The 16,877-nt window shown below is 45.9% G+C and overlaps 1 protein-coding gene across 1 annotated transcript in view; it reads left to right on the top strand.

Moving 5' to 3' along the window:
- Positions 1 to 218: 218 nt before the first annotated feature.
- Tmem241 (transmembrane protein 241) overlaps positions 219 to 16,877 on the top strand; it is a 133,935-nt gene continuing 117,276 nt past the window's right edge. The window contains 3 exon segments of the mRNA XM_052741536.1: positions 219 to 384; positions 3,559 to 3,605; positions 8,967 to 9,044. Coding sequence (XP_052597496.1) covers positions 313 to 384; positions 3,559 to 3,605; positions 8,967 to 9,044 — 197 coding nt within the window. The 5' untranslated portion in view covers positions 219 to 312.

The following is a 16,877-nucleotide window of genomic DNA, read 5'->3' as shown; positions in this document are numbered from 1 at the left end:
CTATTTTTTTTTTCAAACCATAAAAACCATAAAGGAATGTTGTGACGTCTTCTGTAACCTGCTTACTTTCTCTTCCATCGGTTTCTACCACCGGCAGCCAGAGAGGACCCAGGTCTCGCCACCCCGGGACTCCGGGCCAGCAGCGCAGCGGTGCTCCCCAGCAGGAGCGGCCCCTTTAAGGAGGCGGGCCCCCGGGCGAGCGGCTCGCTGATTGGCGGAGCGGAGCCCCGTGGCCGGGCGGCGGAGTCGGAGGCGGCCGGGTGGGCTCCGGTGGGGGCCGCCGCCTCTTCGGGAAGCCGAGCGAGCCGCCAGATGATCGGGAGGCGGTCCCTGCTCGGCCTCACCTTTTGCATCTGCTACCTGGCTTCTCACCTCACGAACAAGGTGAGCGTGCGGGCGACTGCGCGTGGGCTGCGAGCCGTGCGGTCCACGTCACCGGAGCTGTCCCGGGCTGGCTGGTCCGCATGGGGACCGCGAGGAAACCGACTCCGAGTCCACTCCCCCGGAACTCCCGGGACTCGGAGGACTATCTTCAAGAGGAGGATGTGGCCCTGCATGCACAAAGCCTCCGGCTGCATCCCCGGGACTCACCTACATTCTCAGTCCTTGGAAGGTGGAGGCAGGAGGATGCGGGCTTCAAGGTCATCCTCAGCTACCTCGCCAGTTTGAGGCCAGCGTGGGATACTTGAAACCCTGTCTCAAGTAAATAAATACATATATACGCAAACAAACAGAAAGCAGTCGCCCCTCTTCCCTCAGGGAAGGAAGCGTTGAAGGGATCAGACACATTCTGCCCCACCATCTACAGCCTTCTGCCCCAGGACCCAAAGTTCCATAAGCGGTGGAAAAGATGAATTTATCAGCCCTTACCCCACTGATTCATTTAGTCTTTATTCCATTTCAAGTTTTTCCGCTATATCCAAAGGTTTAAAAATCTTGAGAGGCAGGAACTCCTATTTGAGAGGAGTGAGACGTTGCCTTGAGTTCAAGATCTTCCTGCCTCTGCCTCCCAAGTTCTGTGGGATTTGTAGGTGTGGCCACCACGCCCGGCTATTATTAATTATTTATTTTTTAAAGATTTATTTATTTTTATTTTATGCGTATGGTTGTTTTGCCTGCGTGTTTATCTGTGCCTGCAGAGCCCAGACTGCCTTAGATTTCTGGAACTGGAGTCACAGAGGGTTGTGAGCCATCGTGCACTCAGATCCTCTGGAAGAGCAGCCAGTGTTCCTGCTGAGCCATCTCTCCAGCCTTTATTTATTTATTTAGTGTGTGTATGTGTGGGGGTGTACCTACCATGGGGCACGTGTGGAGGTCAGAGGACATCTTGCAGGAGTCGGTTCAGATTGAACTCTGGTCGTTAGGTATCTCATCAGCCCCCCACCCCCAACCCCCACAGGGCCTTGCTGTGTAATCAAGGCTGGCTCCGCATCTTCCTTCTGCCTCCTGAGTGCTGGAATTATAGTCAAGCAACACTATACTTAGCTCAGAGACATTTTTAGAGCTAACATTCAATTTGTCATAGATTTCCTTTTAAAAATATTTATTTTTAATTACATGTATGCGTGTGTCTGTGTGTGGGTATGTGCATGTGAGTACAGGTGCCTGAGGAGGCAGGCTAGAGGCATTGTGGCTCCTAGAGAGGGAGTTAAAGGTGGTTGTGAGCCAACCCGTGTGGATGCTGGGAATCTAACTGGGGTCTTTTCGAGATCTGTAAGCACTCTTAACCTCTGAGCCATTTACCAGCCAATAGATTTCTTTCTTTTCTTTCTTTCTTTCTTTCTTTCTTTCTTTCTTTCTTTCTTTCTTTCTTTCTTTCTTTCTTTCTTTCTTTCTTTCTTTCTTCTTCCTTCCTTCCTTCCTTCCTTCCTTCCTTCCTTCCTTCCTTCTTTCTTTCTTTCTTTTTTTTTTTTTTTGAGACAAGGTTTCTCTGTATAGCCCTGGCTGTCCTGGAACTCACTATGTAGACCAGGCTGGCCTCAAACTCAGAGATCTGCCTGCCTCTACCTCTTTAATAAAAGTGAGATGAGAGCTTCAGCACTTTGCTTTATTTTGTGGTACTAACACAAATGAAATCCAGGGCTTCACATATGTTAGACATATGCTCAGCCACTGACCACACCCCATCCCCATATGCTCAGCCACTGACCACACCCCATCCCCATATGCTCAGCCACTGACCACACCCCATCCCCATATGCTCAGCCACTGACCACACCCCCATGCCTGAGCTTCAGTATCTTCAATCTCCCTCAGTTTGTGGACCAAAGCTAAGCAGACGATACATTGAGTAAATACTGATATCATAGTAAGGTTGTTCCGGGTGTTCCAGAACATGTCCAGGTCTCACTTCATCCTTTCTCGGTTCAGAATAGAAGCACCAGGAAAAGGTAGGGTGCAACATGTTGAATGATGCAAGTGAAATTATCCAGCACAGGAAATCATCCATAGTTGTAACATTTAGGAGCTTATTCAGGGAGAGTTTTGGGTAGGCTGGGGAAGATACTTCTGTGAACTTCCTCAAAACCATTGACTCTTTTGTTTATTTAATCCCTTCCTTTCTTCCTTGCTTCCTCCTCCCTTCCTCTCCCCCTTTTTTTTGGGGACAGGGTCTCACTATGTATCTCCAGGGGCCTGGAGCTAGCTCTGTAGACCAGGCTGACCTTGACTTCACAGAGATCCACCTGCATCTGCCTCTGAGTGCTGGGACTGAAGGCCTGCGCCACTGCACCTGGCTTAGCTGCATTTTTTTTTTTTTAAAGATAATGTAGAGAATTAAGAGTGCTTTCCTATTTAATGGCTTTAGACAATAAATAAACTTAAAAGTGTTCATAATAGAAAAAGATATCTCCAAAGACAAAACACAATTCCTCCATTATAAAGGTCTATAAATCTGACTAAAGACTTAATAGAAAGGCTGGAGAAGATGCTCAGGTAAAAGTGCTTGCCTCTCAAGTGTGAGGACCTGAGTTCAGATCCTAGAACCCACCTAAAAGCCTGACATAATGGTGTGTGTCTGGCGTGTGCAATGGTGACTGAGAAGAGGCCTGTCTCAAGCAAGGTGGAAGGCAGAGCATCTAAGGTTGTCCTCTGACCTCCACACATGCTATGCCTGTGCCCACAATCACACATGTGAGCGTGTATACATACATACATTATATCAACAAATTATACATGACAAGGAATTAAAAAAGAAAGAGTATAAATACAAATTGAATTAGGGTAGGGTGGAACATACCTGCAATTCCAGTACTTAGGAGGCCAAGGCCAGAGGATTACCTGGATCCTGGGTCACATAGCAAGTTCTAGGCTAGGCTGGGTTACAGACAAGATCCTGTTTCAAGAACAAACAAGCAAACAATAACAAAACAAAACTATAAATTTACCCTAGCTGTTCTCTTCAATATAACTTGGAAGGCCATTCTTTTGCCCATTCAAGACTTGGGGGATGAATGCCTTTATGTGACACACTCAGATTTCTTCAATAGGCATATTATTATATGCTCTATCAATTCGCTGTCATTCAAAATGTCCATTAACCTGGTACTTGTTTTTCAGTATGTCCTGTCTGTCCTGAAATTTACCTACCCTACGTTATTCCAAGGGTGAGTATTGTTTTTTTTCCCCAGATTTTGTTTCTTAAAATTTGTGGTGTTTGTGTGTGTGTGTGTGTGTGTGTGTGTGTGTGTGTATTGTATATGCCACATGAATGAAGTGCCCATGGAGGCCAGAAGAGGGCGTGGAGTTACAGGTAGTTGTAAGCTATCTGACATGGATGCTGGGAATTGAATTCTAGTCCTCTGCAAAAGCAGCATGTACTCTTAATCACTGAGCCATCTCTCTAGCTCCCAGGGCAAAGCTCTTTAACTACCTTCATACACATTGGTAGGAAATGTTCAAACAGTGTCTTACAATGTTCTTTGAAACCCTTTTAGGAACTACATAGTAATAGGTTTTCTTACCCCCACCCCCCAAGCTCGGTCAAGCCAAATTAAAGGTATAAACTCCAGGGCAGGTTCACCGGCCTTAGAGAACGAGGCCAGAGAAGTTGTGCACCCAGGCCAGAGCAGGAAAGTTTTATAGATTGTAGGCAAGGGGTGATGATGTGTTTGCCACAGCTGGGTTTGTGCCTGAGTATTCTCAGAAGCTGAGAGCTTAGGCTGGGATTTGGGCAGCTGGTGCAAATGTAGAACTAACTCTCTGAGCAGGCGGGGTTTGGAGAGAGAGGAATGAGGCTTTCCTGGCCTTACAGGGGCAAGCCAGAGGCTCCAGCTGGACACATAGGTTCATCATCAGCTAGAGACACTGTAGTTTATCCGTTTTGTTAGTCTGCTGTTGGTGTTCTGTGTTACTCTGATTAGTGCAAGACAGAGAGTCACTTTGGCATGTTCAGTGGCTTAACAGCAACAGCAGCAGCAGCAGAATGAGCCTCTGAAGGAGTGACTGCCTCATGGCTTTGCAAAAGTCTCTTTATTGTTATACAAAAGATACCAAAACGTATCTAGAGGTGTTTGAAGGACCCATTACCTAAGCAGTTCTCAGCCACATGGGAGCTTCCTGGTTTGCCGGGTATGTCTGGAGGCTAAGCCCTGCAGAGGCTCTGTGAATCCTTCAAAAGAGCAGCTCAGATAGCAATCACTGACTTTACAAAAAGTTGCTTCAAAGCCTTGGTGCCATTACTCCAGGATCTACGCCAGGTACAGTGGATCTGTTGAATTTTTCACTTCAGTAGGCACTCAATCATGTCCCACTTAGGAAGCATAAAAGCCTCAGACATTTTTGTGTTTGAACCTGTCAAACTTGGAATGACTTCTTGGATACTCCACTTAAGAAATTAGGTAAAAGAACTTCTTTGGCTGGTTCTCTCTCTCTCTCTCTCTCTCTCTCTCTCTCTCTCTCTCTCTCTCTCATTATTTTTTTTGAGACAGAGTCTCTCTACATAGTTCTGGATGGCTGTCCTGGAACTCACTATGTAGACCACGTTAGCCTCTAACTCAGAGTTTGCCTGCCTGCCACTGCCTCTCAAGTACTGGAATTAAAAGCATGGGCCACCATGCCTGGCAATAAATCATTTTTAAAAAATATTTTACCAGTTTCTTTTTCTTTAAAGATTTGTTTTATGTGTATGAATGTTTTGCCTATATGTATGTATGTATGTATAATACGTACTTGTTGCCCCCAGAGTTCAGAAGAGGGCATCGGATCTCCTGGAGCTAGAGTTATAGAGTGAGCTGCCATGTGGGTTCTGGGAACTGAACCCCAAGAAAATAACCAGTGCTCCTAACCACTGAGCCATCTCTCCAGCCCCAGTTTACCTTTTAACCCTGCATGCATATGAACGTTTCTATAATACCCATATCCAAACTATGTCTCTTATTTTTCCATTCTCCAAATTTCATGAGCAAGTAACAGTACATAGTCAGATAATTTCCTTGTGCTTACTATTTATTTTCAATGAATTCTCTATTTGTGCCTTTTACCCACTTATTTTCACTGAGGTTGTAGCATTTTTTAATTAATTTGGTGCATTCTGGTTTTGGTACAGGAGATTGGGCCTAGGATCCACACTTGCTGGAGATGCTCTCTACTACTCAGCTATATCACCAGCCCTTAACATTTCGTTTTTAAGACAAAGCTTTTCAAGGTTACTCAGGCTGGCTTTAAACTCACTCTGTAGCTCAGGCAAGCTTTGAACTTGTGATCTTCTTACCTCAGCATTCCCAGTAGCCAGGATCTCAGGCCTGAGCCACCGGTACCATTTAGTACATTTTAGTACATTTTTTATATTTTGGTGGTATAATCACTAGAGCTGGAGAAGCTGACTGAGTGTCCAGAGTGCGTGCAAGGACCAGAACTCAGCTCCCAGCATCCACATCAGGCAGCCTGAGACTGTTTGTAACTTCAAGTCCAGGTATCTGATGCCCTCTTCTGGTCCCCTTTGGTACACACACACACACACACACACACACACACACACACACACACACACACACACACATAAAAGAAAAGAAAAGAAAAAAATAAAAGGGTACTACCTCTTGACCATCATGTTCATTGGAAAAAATTTTGCAATTTGTTTTTTAGCCTTTTAATTTATTTCCAATTATTTTATTACTTAAATGCTTTGTCTTTATGGATAAACATGATCTTTCTGTTGTGATCACTTCCATTTTGCATTTCCATTTATGATTATTTTACTCCATGAAGATATCATGTAGCTAGCTACCCATATATGTTTGATAAAGCTCCTAACCATCCTCAGTTTACTTAAGCATATAATCCCTGAGAAAGCTGCCCTTCCCTCAGTAAACAACTTTTGATATGCCCATTTATTGTTAATTCTTCCTTTTGCCTTGGGATCCTTAAAACAATATATAGTTAGTTTTCTATGGTCTATTTTTGGGTATGCTTTTGTTAATTTTTTTAGAGAAAAGAGCTAGGGTTGAATTTTTTTAAGCATTATGCCATTTAAATACTCATAGACTACATCCCTCATGCTTCTTTTTTAAAAGTATGTGTGGGGGTTGGAGGAAAGGCTCTGTGGTTAAGAGTAGTCACTGGCCTTTTCTTTCATTTTACATTTATTTGTATTTATTTATTTACCTGTTTATTTCTGTGTGTACATGTGCCACAGTTAATGGGTAGAGGTCAGAGGATGACTTCCAGGGTTTGGTTCTCTCCTACCATGTGGGGCCTGGGAACCAAACTCAGGTCCTCAGGTTTGGTGGCAAGTCCCTTTACCTGCTGAACTATTTTACCACGTTTTTTGTCTGTTTGTTTGTTTGTTGTTGTTGTTTTTAGGGTTTCTCTGTGTAGCCCAGGCTGTCTTGGAACTCACTCTATAGATCAGCCTGACTTTGAACTCAGGGATCCACCTGCCTCTGCCTCCCAAGTGCTGGGATTAAAGGCGTGCACCACCACTGCCCGGCTGCACTCACTGCTCTTATGAAAGACCAAGGTTCAGTTCCTGGCACCTACATGGTAGTTCATAACTGTCTATAACTCCAGTTCCAGAGGATTCTACACCTGTGTCTTATCTCCACAGACACTGCAGACATGATGCACAGACATATAAAATAAAAATATATGAAATATAAACACAAATGTAAATATAGGCTGGGAGTTAGTGGTGCACGCCTTTAATCCCAGCACTCAGGAGGCAGAGGCAGGTGGATCTCTGTGAGTTTGAGGCCAACCTGATCTACAGAGTGAGTTCCAGGATAACCAGGGCTACACAGAAAAACTCTGTCTTGAAAAACGAAAGAAAAGGAAGGAAGGAAGGAAGGAAGGAAGGAAGGAAGGAAGGAAGGAAGGAAGGAAGGAAGGAAGGGAGGGAGTCTTCAAGCATTATTACATGTCTGGGGGTGGGGTGTGGGAAATTGACTGGGTTCAGACCTCTGCTCCAGATCAGGCTGACCATGGCATGAACTAGCTGTTCTGTTCTTGGCTGGGCAGTGAAACAGTGGTTCTTACTACTGACCAGTTGTCTCCTGATGCATGAGGAAAAGGAGGGATATCGTGAGTAATGGGGCAGTACCCACAATTCCAAGAAGTAGGAAATGACCTGGCATATTTCGAGGTTGCAGGCTGTGTGCCTTGAGAAACCCCAAGGCAGGGAGAGAGAGTTTGTCCTGGGGAGGGATGGCCCAAGTCAAGAAGGCTTTGAGTCACACAGGAGAGACTTTGTCCTGGAGGTCAGGGTTCTCGTTCTCAGTATAGTATCACAACACATAAGTATGTTACAGTCATTCCTGACGTGAGGTGTCTCATGTCATTTGTGACTAAAAATAGAGTCTTAAAGTATATGAATGAGTCATCTATAACATAAAGGTGACTAAACACTGAGAGTGTCCTGGAGATCAGATTACTGTCACATGTGACCCTGAACCTGGATGTGACATGGCTGTGATCATGATAAATTAGAACATCTGGATTCAGACAGTGGAAAATATCAGGGACAGTACTAGAAACTGTCACGAAGAGGTTAGCTGCATGAGGACTGAGGGAGCCAAGGGCCCACCATGAATCTTCGAGACATATGGGTAGCTTCGCCAGCAGTAGCTCCTTTATGGGTGCGTTATTTAAAGGGATCAGTGGGGATTTGCTGCATTTGTGGTAGCCCTCGAAGCTGAATATTACCTGGAGCCCCAGTATAAGGATAAGAAACATCACTAAAGAGAATATTTGGAATTATCATCTCTCTATCATATCCAGGAGATGCCTTTGAACTCACAACCCCCTCCCTTTTTATTTAAAGACTTATTTTTATAAGTGTGTGTGCCATGGGTGTGCATTGACTGAGGAGACCATTGGGTCTCCTGGAACTGGAGTTACAGGCAGGTCTGTGAGCCACTCAACATTGGTGCTGGGATCTGAACGTGGGCCCTCAGGAGAGAAGGGAATACTCTTAACCACAGAGTCCTCTCTCCCTCAGGAGAGAAGGGGATACTCTTAACCACAGAGTCCTCTCTCCCTCAGGAGAGAAGGGGATACTCTTAACCACAGAGCCCTTTCTCGTGGTTAAGATAAATACAATCATGAGGATTTTGCCAATGACTCGCGAAGCGGAGTCTGAGGAAGTGCTAGGTGAAGGCTGAGTGACATCTCAGCTGGCTGACTAAAGGCAGGAGGATGATGCCCAGGGTTGGGGCATGTCTAAGATAGCATTTTGCATGTGACATAATTGGGAGGCTATGGAATTTCAGGGTAGAAGTATCTAGATGAGAACGGGGATCTGGAAGTCATCCATATTGATGGCTATGAGTGAGGTTCAGGAAATGTCTAGAGGTGTGTAAGAATGTCAGCACTCATTGAGAGCTGGATTCGAAGGAACAGAGATGGGGAAATGTGAGAGGACAGCTGGAAAATGGGAGAAGAGAGGTGTAGAAGGGTTGGAGATCTGTCCTGGCTGGCTGAGTTGGACCCTGTAGGCCTGGAGTAACTCATCTGGGCATTCATCCTTCCAGGTGGCAGACCTTCCTCGGTGGACTTCTGCTTCACGTGTCATGGAAACTGGGCTGGGTGGAGATCACCAGCAGCTTAAGGTATAACAACCTCTCTGTACCTGACTCATGATGTACACGCGCGCTTTAAACATGATTATACTGCACCAGAGAACTTGGATGTGTGCCTGAGTTGTCTGGTCTTTTAGTTCTCTTCCAACCTTGAGATTCAGTGATTTTATAGTAAGATAAGCCGGGTGGCGGCGGCGGCGGCGGCGGCGGTGGCGCACGCCTTTAATCCCAGCACTCGGGAGGCAGAGCCAGGCGGATCTTTGTGAGTTCGAGGCCAGCCTGGGCTACCAAGTGAGTTCCAGGAAAGGCGCAAAGCTACACAGAGAAACCCTGTCTCGAAAAACCAAAAAAAAAAAAAAAAAAAAAAGAAACCAACTACCAACTATAGTAAGATAAATCTTGAATATTGTTGCTAATATGATATTAAATTATTAGAGACACACAGTTACAATACCATTTTAATTTACCTTTGTCTTAGATCTAAGGATCACTGCAGATATTCTTGGGAGTTATTTTAAATTATTTTCTACTTACGGAATAGTTAAGAATAGGACCAGTGTATTAGTGACTTTTCTGTTGCTGTGATAAGGCACCAGGATCAAAGCAGCCTACAGAAGGAAGGGTTTATTTGGGGTTCACAGTTCCAGAAGCTTAGGGTCCGTGGTGGCTGCACAGGGCGGAGGCAAAGCTGAGCGTTCACATCGTGGTCTACGAGCAGGAAGCAGAGAGAGTGTATGGCGGACAATTCACGGTCTTTTCAGGTTTTTTATTTAAAAATTACTTCTTTAATTTTCTGAGATTATAATTTAATTACATCATTTCCCTCTTTGCTTTCCTCCCTCCAAACCCTCCCATCTACCTCTCCTTGCTCTCTTTCAAATTCATGGCCTCTTCTTTTCATTAATTATTCCTGACTCTGTTATGTCACAGTTCATGGTGTGCATACGGCGCTGATCTAATAGAGAAGAGTGGATTTTTAAGTCTTACTTTTGCCCTAAGTAGTGGACTAAAAAATAATGAAGTGCTTGTCTGTAACCCCAACACTGGCAGGGTTGGGGGTGGTAGAGACAGAGCCAGCCTAGCAGAATCAGTGACATCCAGCTTTAGTGAAAGACTCTGCCTCAAAAATAAAATAATTAAAAAAAAGAAAAGAAAAGAAAAGAAAGGAAGGTACAGACACCCGCGGAAGACGTCTGAGGTTGACCTCTGGCCTCCACATGCACACGCACACACGTGTGCACACACAAATATGTATACACATATACACACACAAAATAGGAAAAATGTGCTGAGGTTCTTTTGCTTGTAAAACAAGTGTTGACTTTACAGTGGTAGGCCGTCCCCGTTTCGGGCAATGCCCGAGGTCAGCCTGTGAACCTTGTTCTCTTATTTTCATGTTTGGAAGCTATTTTTAGGTCCACTAGATGTCAGCAGAATACAGAATTTCGGAGAATTCCACTTGAGGAGCCCTCCAGGCACCCATAACAAATGCTGCAGAGTGTTTGCAGGGAGCAGATGTTCTCTCAATAAGGCATGCTCTATTTGAAAAACAAGTGGTTTAATTTAATTAGGCTTCATCTCAATGACAACAGTTTCATGATGTATGCCAACAGACTTTCCTAACTTCACACAGTGCTTAGTGTGGCAGGGTGGCATGCAAATGGAAACAGACTCAGGATTCACATGAGATGCAATATCTGGGCTTCTCAGTCACTTAAGGGGCGTGGCAGATCAGCACACTTTTCAAACCAGACCCCCAGGCAAGAGACCCTTCAATGTGGTATCACATGCAACCCCTCCAGCCGGGAGCTGCCCCCTCCCCTCATGCACATGAATGCATATGCATGCAGACCTGCACATGGACATACTCACTGCCTCAGCAGTTCCCAGAGGCCCCAGTACCAAAGGGACCTGAGACCCTGCCAGGACCACCACAGACTTTAATTCTAGTTTGTTTCCTTTGTGGGTGAATAAGGTAATGAAAGAATTAACCCACGTAAGAGGCCAAAGCCACCAGATGATGAATAGAATGTGGGGACGGGTGCCTCCTCTATTCCTGATGTTCAAGCCTTGGCTCTTAGACTCAGTGTTAGGCCTTTAAAGGAGCCTGGTCAGTGTAGCCCCTCTACAAAGTGGCTTCGTAACCAGTTAAACTTCAGGGCTGCATTCTGGGAATTTATCCTGAGTATTATGAAAAAAAAAATCACACATGTGAGAAAATAATGTATTCAAGAATAGTCGTACAGCATTGGGATAGTAAAAAATGCAAGATTGACTTAAATATCCAACCTTAGGCCCTCTGTAGACCAGGCTGGCCTCAAACTCACAGAGATCCTCCAGCCTCTGCCTCTCCAGTGCTGGGATTAAATGCATGTGCCACCACTGCCCGTTGGTATTGTTCAGTTATTATTAATGCAAGTCAATGGTCATTAATTCAATTATCAGTAAATGGGGTGTGGCTTTTTGCCATGGGAAATTGTGAAATTAAGCAGATTATGAGACAATGTGTGCAACAGGGTCCCACTATTGTCAAAATGTTAATATATGTGACAATTGGACCCGGAAGGACACCTCCCAGGCCCAACCCCTTTTGGGCATGTCCTGGATTGTAATTGCAGTGTTTTTCTTTTATTTTCTGGTTTTTGAGAGAGTCTCACTATGCAGCCCTGGCTGGCCTGGAACTTGCTGTGTAGAACAGGCTGGCCTTGAACTCACAGAGATCCGCTGCCTCTGCATCCTGGGTGATTGGAGGGTCAAAGAATGTCACAAAGATCACACCACACAATAGACTCATAAAAGAGATTTACTGGGGGAGGGGGAGGGGGAGTGTGAAAGGCCACCTGACAGAGGATGCAAGAGGAAGAGAAGCTTTTGTGAAAGCGAAGATGCAGGCCTTATGAAGGGGACCAGACTCGGGGTCACAGTGGAGATGTGTCACATCCTGTGCCTGGTGATGACGCGGCTTCTGGCGCTGAGTGGCTGAAGGCCATCTGGGGGAGCATCTGGTTCTGGAATGTGGGTGGTTCTTGGTTTACCAACAATAGGTGTGTACCACGCTAGGCCTGCAGTGTGTTTCTTAGTTAGAATGTGGTGGAGGATGGTAGTTTCTCACCGCTCAGAGTGGCCGGGAATCCCCACAGCCAACTGTTACAGACTTAGGGTCACAGCCTGTGCTCCAATAAGCCATGTTCAGCATCTGCCCTCAACAAACCAATTAAAATAGCTAATTTAGTAGTGAAAAGTAGAAAAAGAAGATGCACTCACCTTGATCATACTTGGGAGGAGGGACAAAGAGATCCATTGATGTCCCCCGACCCCCACGACTTTCTCCAGGGTCCTGAAGTGAGGTTACAGTTTAATGGCACGGCCAGAGTTATGTTTGCCAAAGCAGTTCCGGCAGTTTGTGGCCCTGACCCCATTGACCTATGGTTGTCTTCTGTAGGTCATCTGGCAGGTTGTACATCTCTTCCTGGTAGGAAAGTTTCTCCTCTGACTGGCCTAGGCATTCTGTTTTTCCAGCTTGAGACTTCTGGGTAATTCCAGTTTCCCGGAGGAGTCCATTGTGTGAACAGTCTGACAGCTAGAGTGAGGGGCACAGGTGTGTCTTTGAAATATCTTCATCCCTGCCAGGCCAGTTACAACCTCTGAAGATGTCTGTTTGGCTGGGGGCGACCACTCTCTCGGGAGCGCGTATTGCTCTTTCCTGAAAGCCCCAGGTGAGATGGCAGGGCAGTAGAAGCCTCGATGTCCTGTGCCTGGGTCCTGGCCCAGGTGTTTGGAGCAAAATGCTCACCCAGCCTCCCTGCCATATTTCCCAGGAGTCTCTTCTGTATCCTGCTGAAGTTATGTCAGAGTAGGGATTGGCACATAGGCGTTCCCCAGGGTTGCTTTCTTTTCCTCACATCCGCAGTGAGCAGTGCAGACATTCTCATTTCTTGGAGTCTGTAACTCAGCTGGAGTTTCCTTTGTTTATTTTAAGAGGGACTCAAGTGCAGAGGTCTGGGACTTTACTGACCTTAAATTCCAAAGCCTGGGCTGCTGCAGCCAAGCCAGCTGCTCGCATGACTTGGGCACCCACCGGTTACTTTCTCATCAGCGCTCTGCTGCGGCTTAAGTCCTGGACTCCTGGCGCATGGCCTGCTGGGGGTTTGTGACAGGTCAGAACTGGGAAAGCCCTTTCCTAGGGCACCGCCACCATCTACAGTGTCTGTGGGCCCGTGAGGGCGGGGATGGCATGCTCTTCTCTCTATTCGCTTTTTTGTTGGGGTTGTAGACATCTGTTGTTGCAGGCAGGGCTGTGATCATGGGAAACAAGTTCCTGTTTTTTTACTCACAGCGTACCTGTCCATAGCCTCGTCTCCCGTTAGAGTACAGTGGGTGTGCAAAGTGCAAAGACGTGATTGAAAGCTTGGGCTGGGAGGCTTGACTTAGGTTCTTGCCTTGTTTTTTACCGGCTGTTCAGTAGGAACATGACCAGAGGTCGGTGTGCATCTGTGTGAATGGACAGCTTTTGATGAGAACAGGAGACAGGAACTGGGGCAGCGGTTCTGAGAACGTCAGAAGAGGGTTGTGGTTCTGTTATCTCCTGGTCTTAGTTAGGGTTACTATTTCTTCGATGAAACACCAGGACCAAAAACAAGCTGGGGAGGAAAAGGCTTATTTGGTTTACATTTCCACACCATGGTCCATCACTGAAAAAAGTCAGGACAGGAATTCACGCAGGGCAGGATCCTGGAGCTGATGCAGAGGCCATGGAGGGGTGCTGCTTATTGGCTTGCTCATCATGGCTCGCTCAGCCTGCTTCCTTACAGAACCCAGGACCGCCAGTCCACAGATGACACCATCCACAATGCGCTGGGCCCTCCCCATCAATAACTAATTGAGAAAATGCCCTTCAGGCTCACCTACAGCTGGATTTTATGGAGACAGTTTCTCAATTGGGGTTCCCTCCTCTCAGATGACCCTAGCCTGTGTCAAGTTGACATAAAATTAGCCAGCATACTCCTAAATAAGCACGTCTGAGTAGCGGTCTCACTGATTGTGTGACTGAAAGTGACAGGAGGCTCCTGGGTGCCCACCTGGCTGGCACACCTGGACTCACAGCTCACCTTCGTCCCATGTCCACTCCTGTTTCTGCCGTAAGTCCTTTTAAAAGCCCCAGGCTAGCAGCTGAAGCAGTCCTATTTCTGGGACCCTCCTGTTATATGGGCGCTCTCTTTCTCCCTCTTCCTCTTCTTCTCTCTCAACTCCTTAAGCTCCTACCCATGAATCTATAATAAATTTCTCTCTAAATGCTCCTTTTGTGGTTCATGAATTTCACTATTTTTTATTTTAATTTTTACTTACGTGTGTGTGTGTGTGTGTGTGTGTGTGTGTGTGTGTGTGTGTGTGTGTGTTACATATGTGTAGGTACTTGGAGGCTAGATGAGCGAGTGGGAACCTTTGGAGCTGGAGTAGGGATTGGCACATAGACATTCCCCAGGGTTGCTTTCTTTTCCTCACGTCCGCAGTGAGCACTGCAGACATTCTCATTTCTTGGAGTCTGTAACTCAGCTGGAGTTTCCTTTGTTTATTTTAAGAGGGACTCAAGTGCAGAGGTCTGGGACTTTACTGACCTTAAATTCCAAAGCCTGCGCTGCTGCAGCCAAGCCAGCTGTTAACTACCTGATCTGGGTGCTGAGAGCTGAACTTCATCCTCAACTCTCTGGCCTCCTTTTATTCTTTGAATTTTAGAGACAAGAACCAAAAAGCTATTTATGTCTTTCTTAGTCAATGTTCTAATGCTTTGAAGAGACACCATGACCACATCAACTCTTATAAAAGAAAGCATTTAATTGGGGCTGGCTTACAGGTTCAGAGGTTTAGTCCATTATCATCATGGCAGGAAGCGTGATGGCATGCAGGCAGACATGGTGCTGGAGAAGGAGCCAAGAGTTCTACATCTAGATCTGCAAGTAGCAGGAAGAGAGAGATACTGGACCTGGCATGGGCTTTTGAAACCTCAAAACTTGTCCCCAGTGACACACTTCTTCCAATAAAGCCACACCTGCCCCAACAAAGCCACACATCCTTTCAAATAAGCATTCAAATATCTGAGGCTTTGAAGACCATTCTTTTTTTTTTTTTTTTAAGATTTATTTATTTATTATGTATACAGTGTTCTGTTTGCATGTATCCCTGCAGGCTAGAAGAAGGAGCCAGATCTCATTACAGATGGTTGTGAGCCACCATATGGGTGCTGGGAATTGAACTCAGGACCTCTGGAAGAAACAGCCAGTGTTCTTAACCTCTGAGCCATCTCTCTAGCCCCTGAAGACCATTCTTAATTCAAGCCACCATAGTGGCACTAGGTTTCCAGAGCCCTAGCTCTCCAAGAAAGGCTCTGTTGTCTCAAGGACATCCCTATTTCTATATTGCTTTGTAAGGAGAAAATGCAAACAAAGCATGGTGGTGAATGCCTGTAACCCCAATGTTTGAGAGGTGGATGTAGAAGGATCAGGAATTCAAAGCCAGTCTTGACTAAATAGTAAGTTCAAGACCAGCCTGGGCTACATGAGACCCTGTCTAAAACAAAAACAAAAGCAAACAAAGCATTTCATATATATAAACTTAACCTTGAGAACATTGGAGGTTGGTCTAGCCTATTCTAAATGCACAAAGCACTTAGAAAATCATCTAGTACAGAGCCCATCTTCCATGTTGGATATTATTGAAATTTGAACAGGTGATCCAGAGGGGCTCTGAGGAGAGTTCAGGCCCCAGCATCACTGACAGATGGAAGAAGATCAGGGGAGGAAGAGGAGAAAAGGAGAGGAGGAGGAGAACCAGAACAAAAATGCCAGAGGAAGGAGCCTCTTAGACCTTAGAGGATGAAGGGAAGTTGATAACAAGAGTCAGTAGCCAGGCTGTCTGGGTCCCAGGCTGGAGGCAGAGAAGAGGGTGGAACAGGGTGCATGGTGTCAGGATCATACCATCAGTACTCTCTGATGTCAGCTCACTTCCTAGGTACGGAAGCCTGTCTGCAGTGTCCCAGTGGGATGCCTTTCTGTTGGGAGCGCTTGCAGGTATTGCCACTGGCAGGAAAGTGAACCAGGAAGAGATAAGAATGAAAACTCGAGACAGTACCATTTTTTGGGGGTGGTGGTGGTTCGAGACAGGGTTTCTCCGTGTAGCCCTGGCTGTCCTGGAACTCGCTCTGTAGCCCAGGCTGGCCTTGAACTCACAGAGATGCACCTGCTTCTGCCTCCCGAGTACTGGGATTAAAGGTGTGTGCCATCACTGCCCAGCTGACAGTGCCATCTTTGCTGGTACTGGATCAAGACCTCCAGTGTTGTAGTATATTATTTTAAGACGTGTTACATTTGTTTATGCTGTGGAACATTTGTTAATGATGCAAAGACATGCTGCGTTCTTTTATGTTGCATTTGTTTAACTCTGTGAAGCTGTGTTACTGTGCCTGTCTAAAACACCTGGTGGTCTAATAAAGAGCTGAAAAGCCAATGGCACGGCAGGAGAAAGGAGGTGGAATTGGCAGGAAGAGAGAATAAACAGAAGGAGAAAAAAGAGAAGGAGAGGGATCAAGGAGTGAGAAAAGGGGGCAGCCACTCAGCCACACAGCCAGACATGGAGTAAGAAATAAGGGAAGAAATACAGAAATAGAGAAAGGTAAAAGCCCAGAAGAGGCAAAAGGTGGGTGAGATAATTTAAGAAAAACTGGCTAGAAACAAGCCAAGCTAAGGCCGGGCATTTATAAGAAAGAATAAGCCTCCATGCATATTTATTTGGGAGCTGGTGGCAGGGCCCCCAAAAGAGCTAAAGAGCAAAAGAGTAAAACAACCAGCTACACTCCAGAGACTGACCCTG

The sequence above is a fragment of the Peromyscus californicus genome, unplaced genomic scaffold, assembly GCF_007827085.1.
Source record: "Peromyscus californicus insignis strain IS unplaced genomic scaffold, ASM782708v3 Scaffold_17__1_contigs__length_78620276, whole genome shotgun sequence".
Taxonomy (NCBI): Eukaryota; Metazoa; Chordata; class Mammalia; order Rodentia; family Cricetidae; genus Peromyscus; species Peromyscus californicus.
Note: the sequence above shows the minus strand (reverse complement) of the source record. Positions and strands in the feature narration are given on the sequence as shown.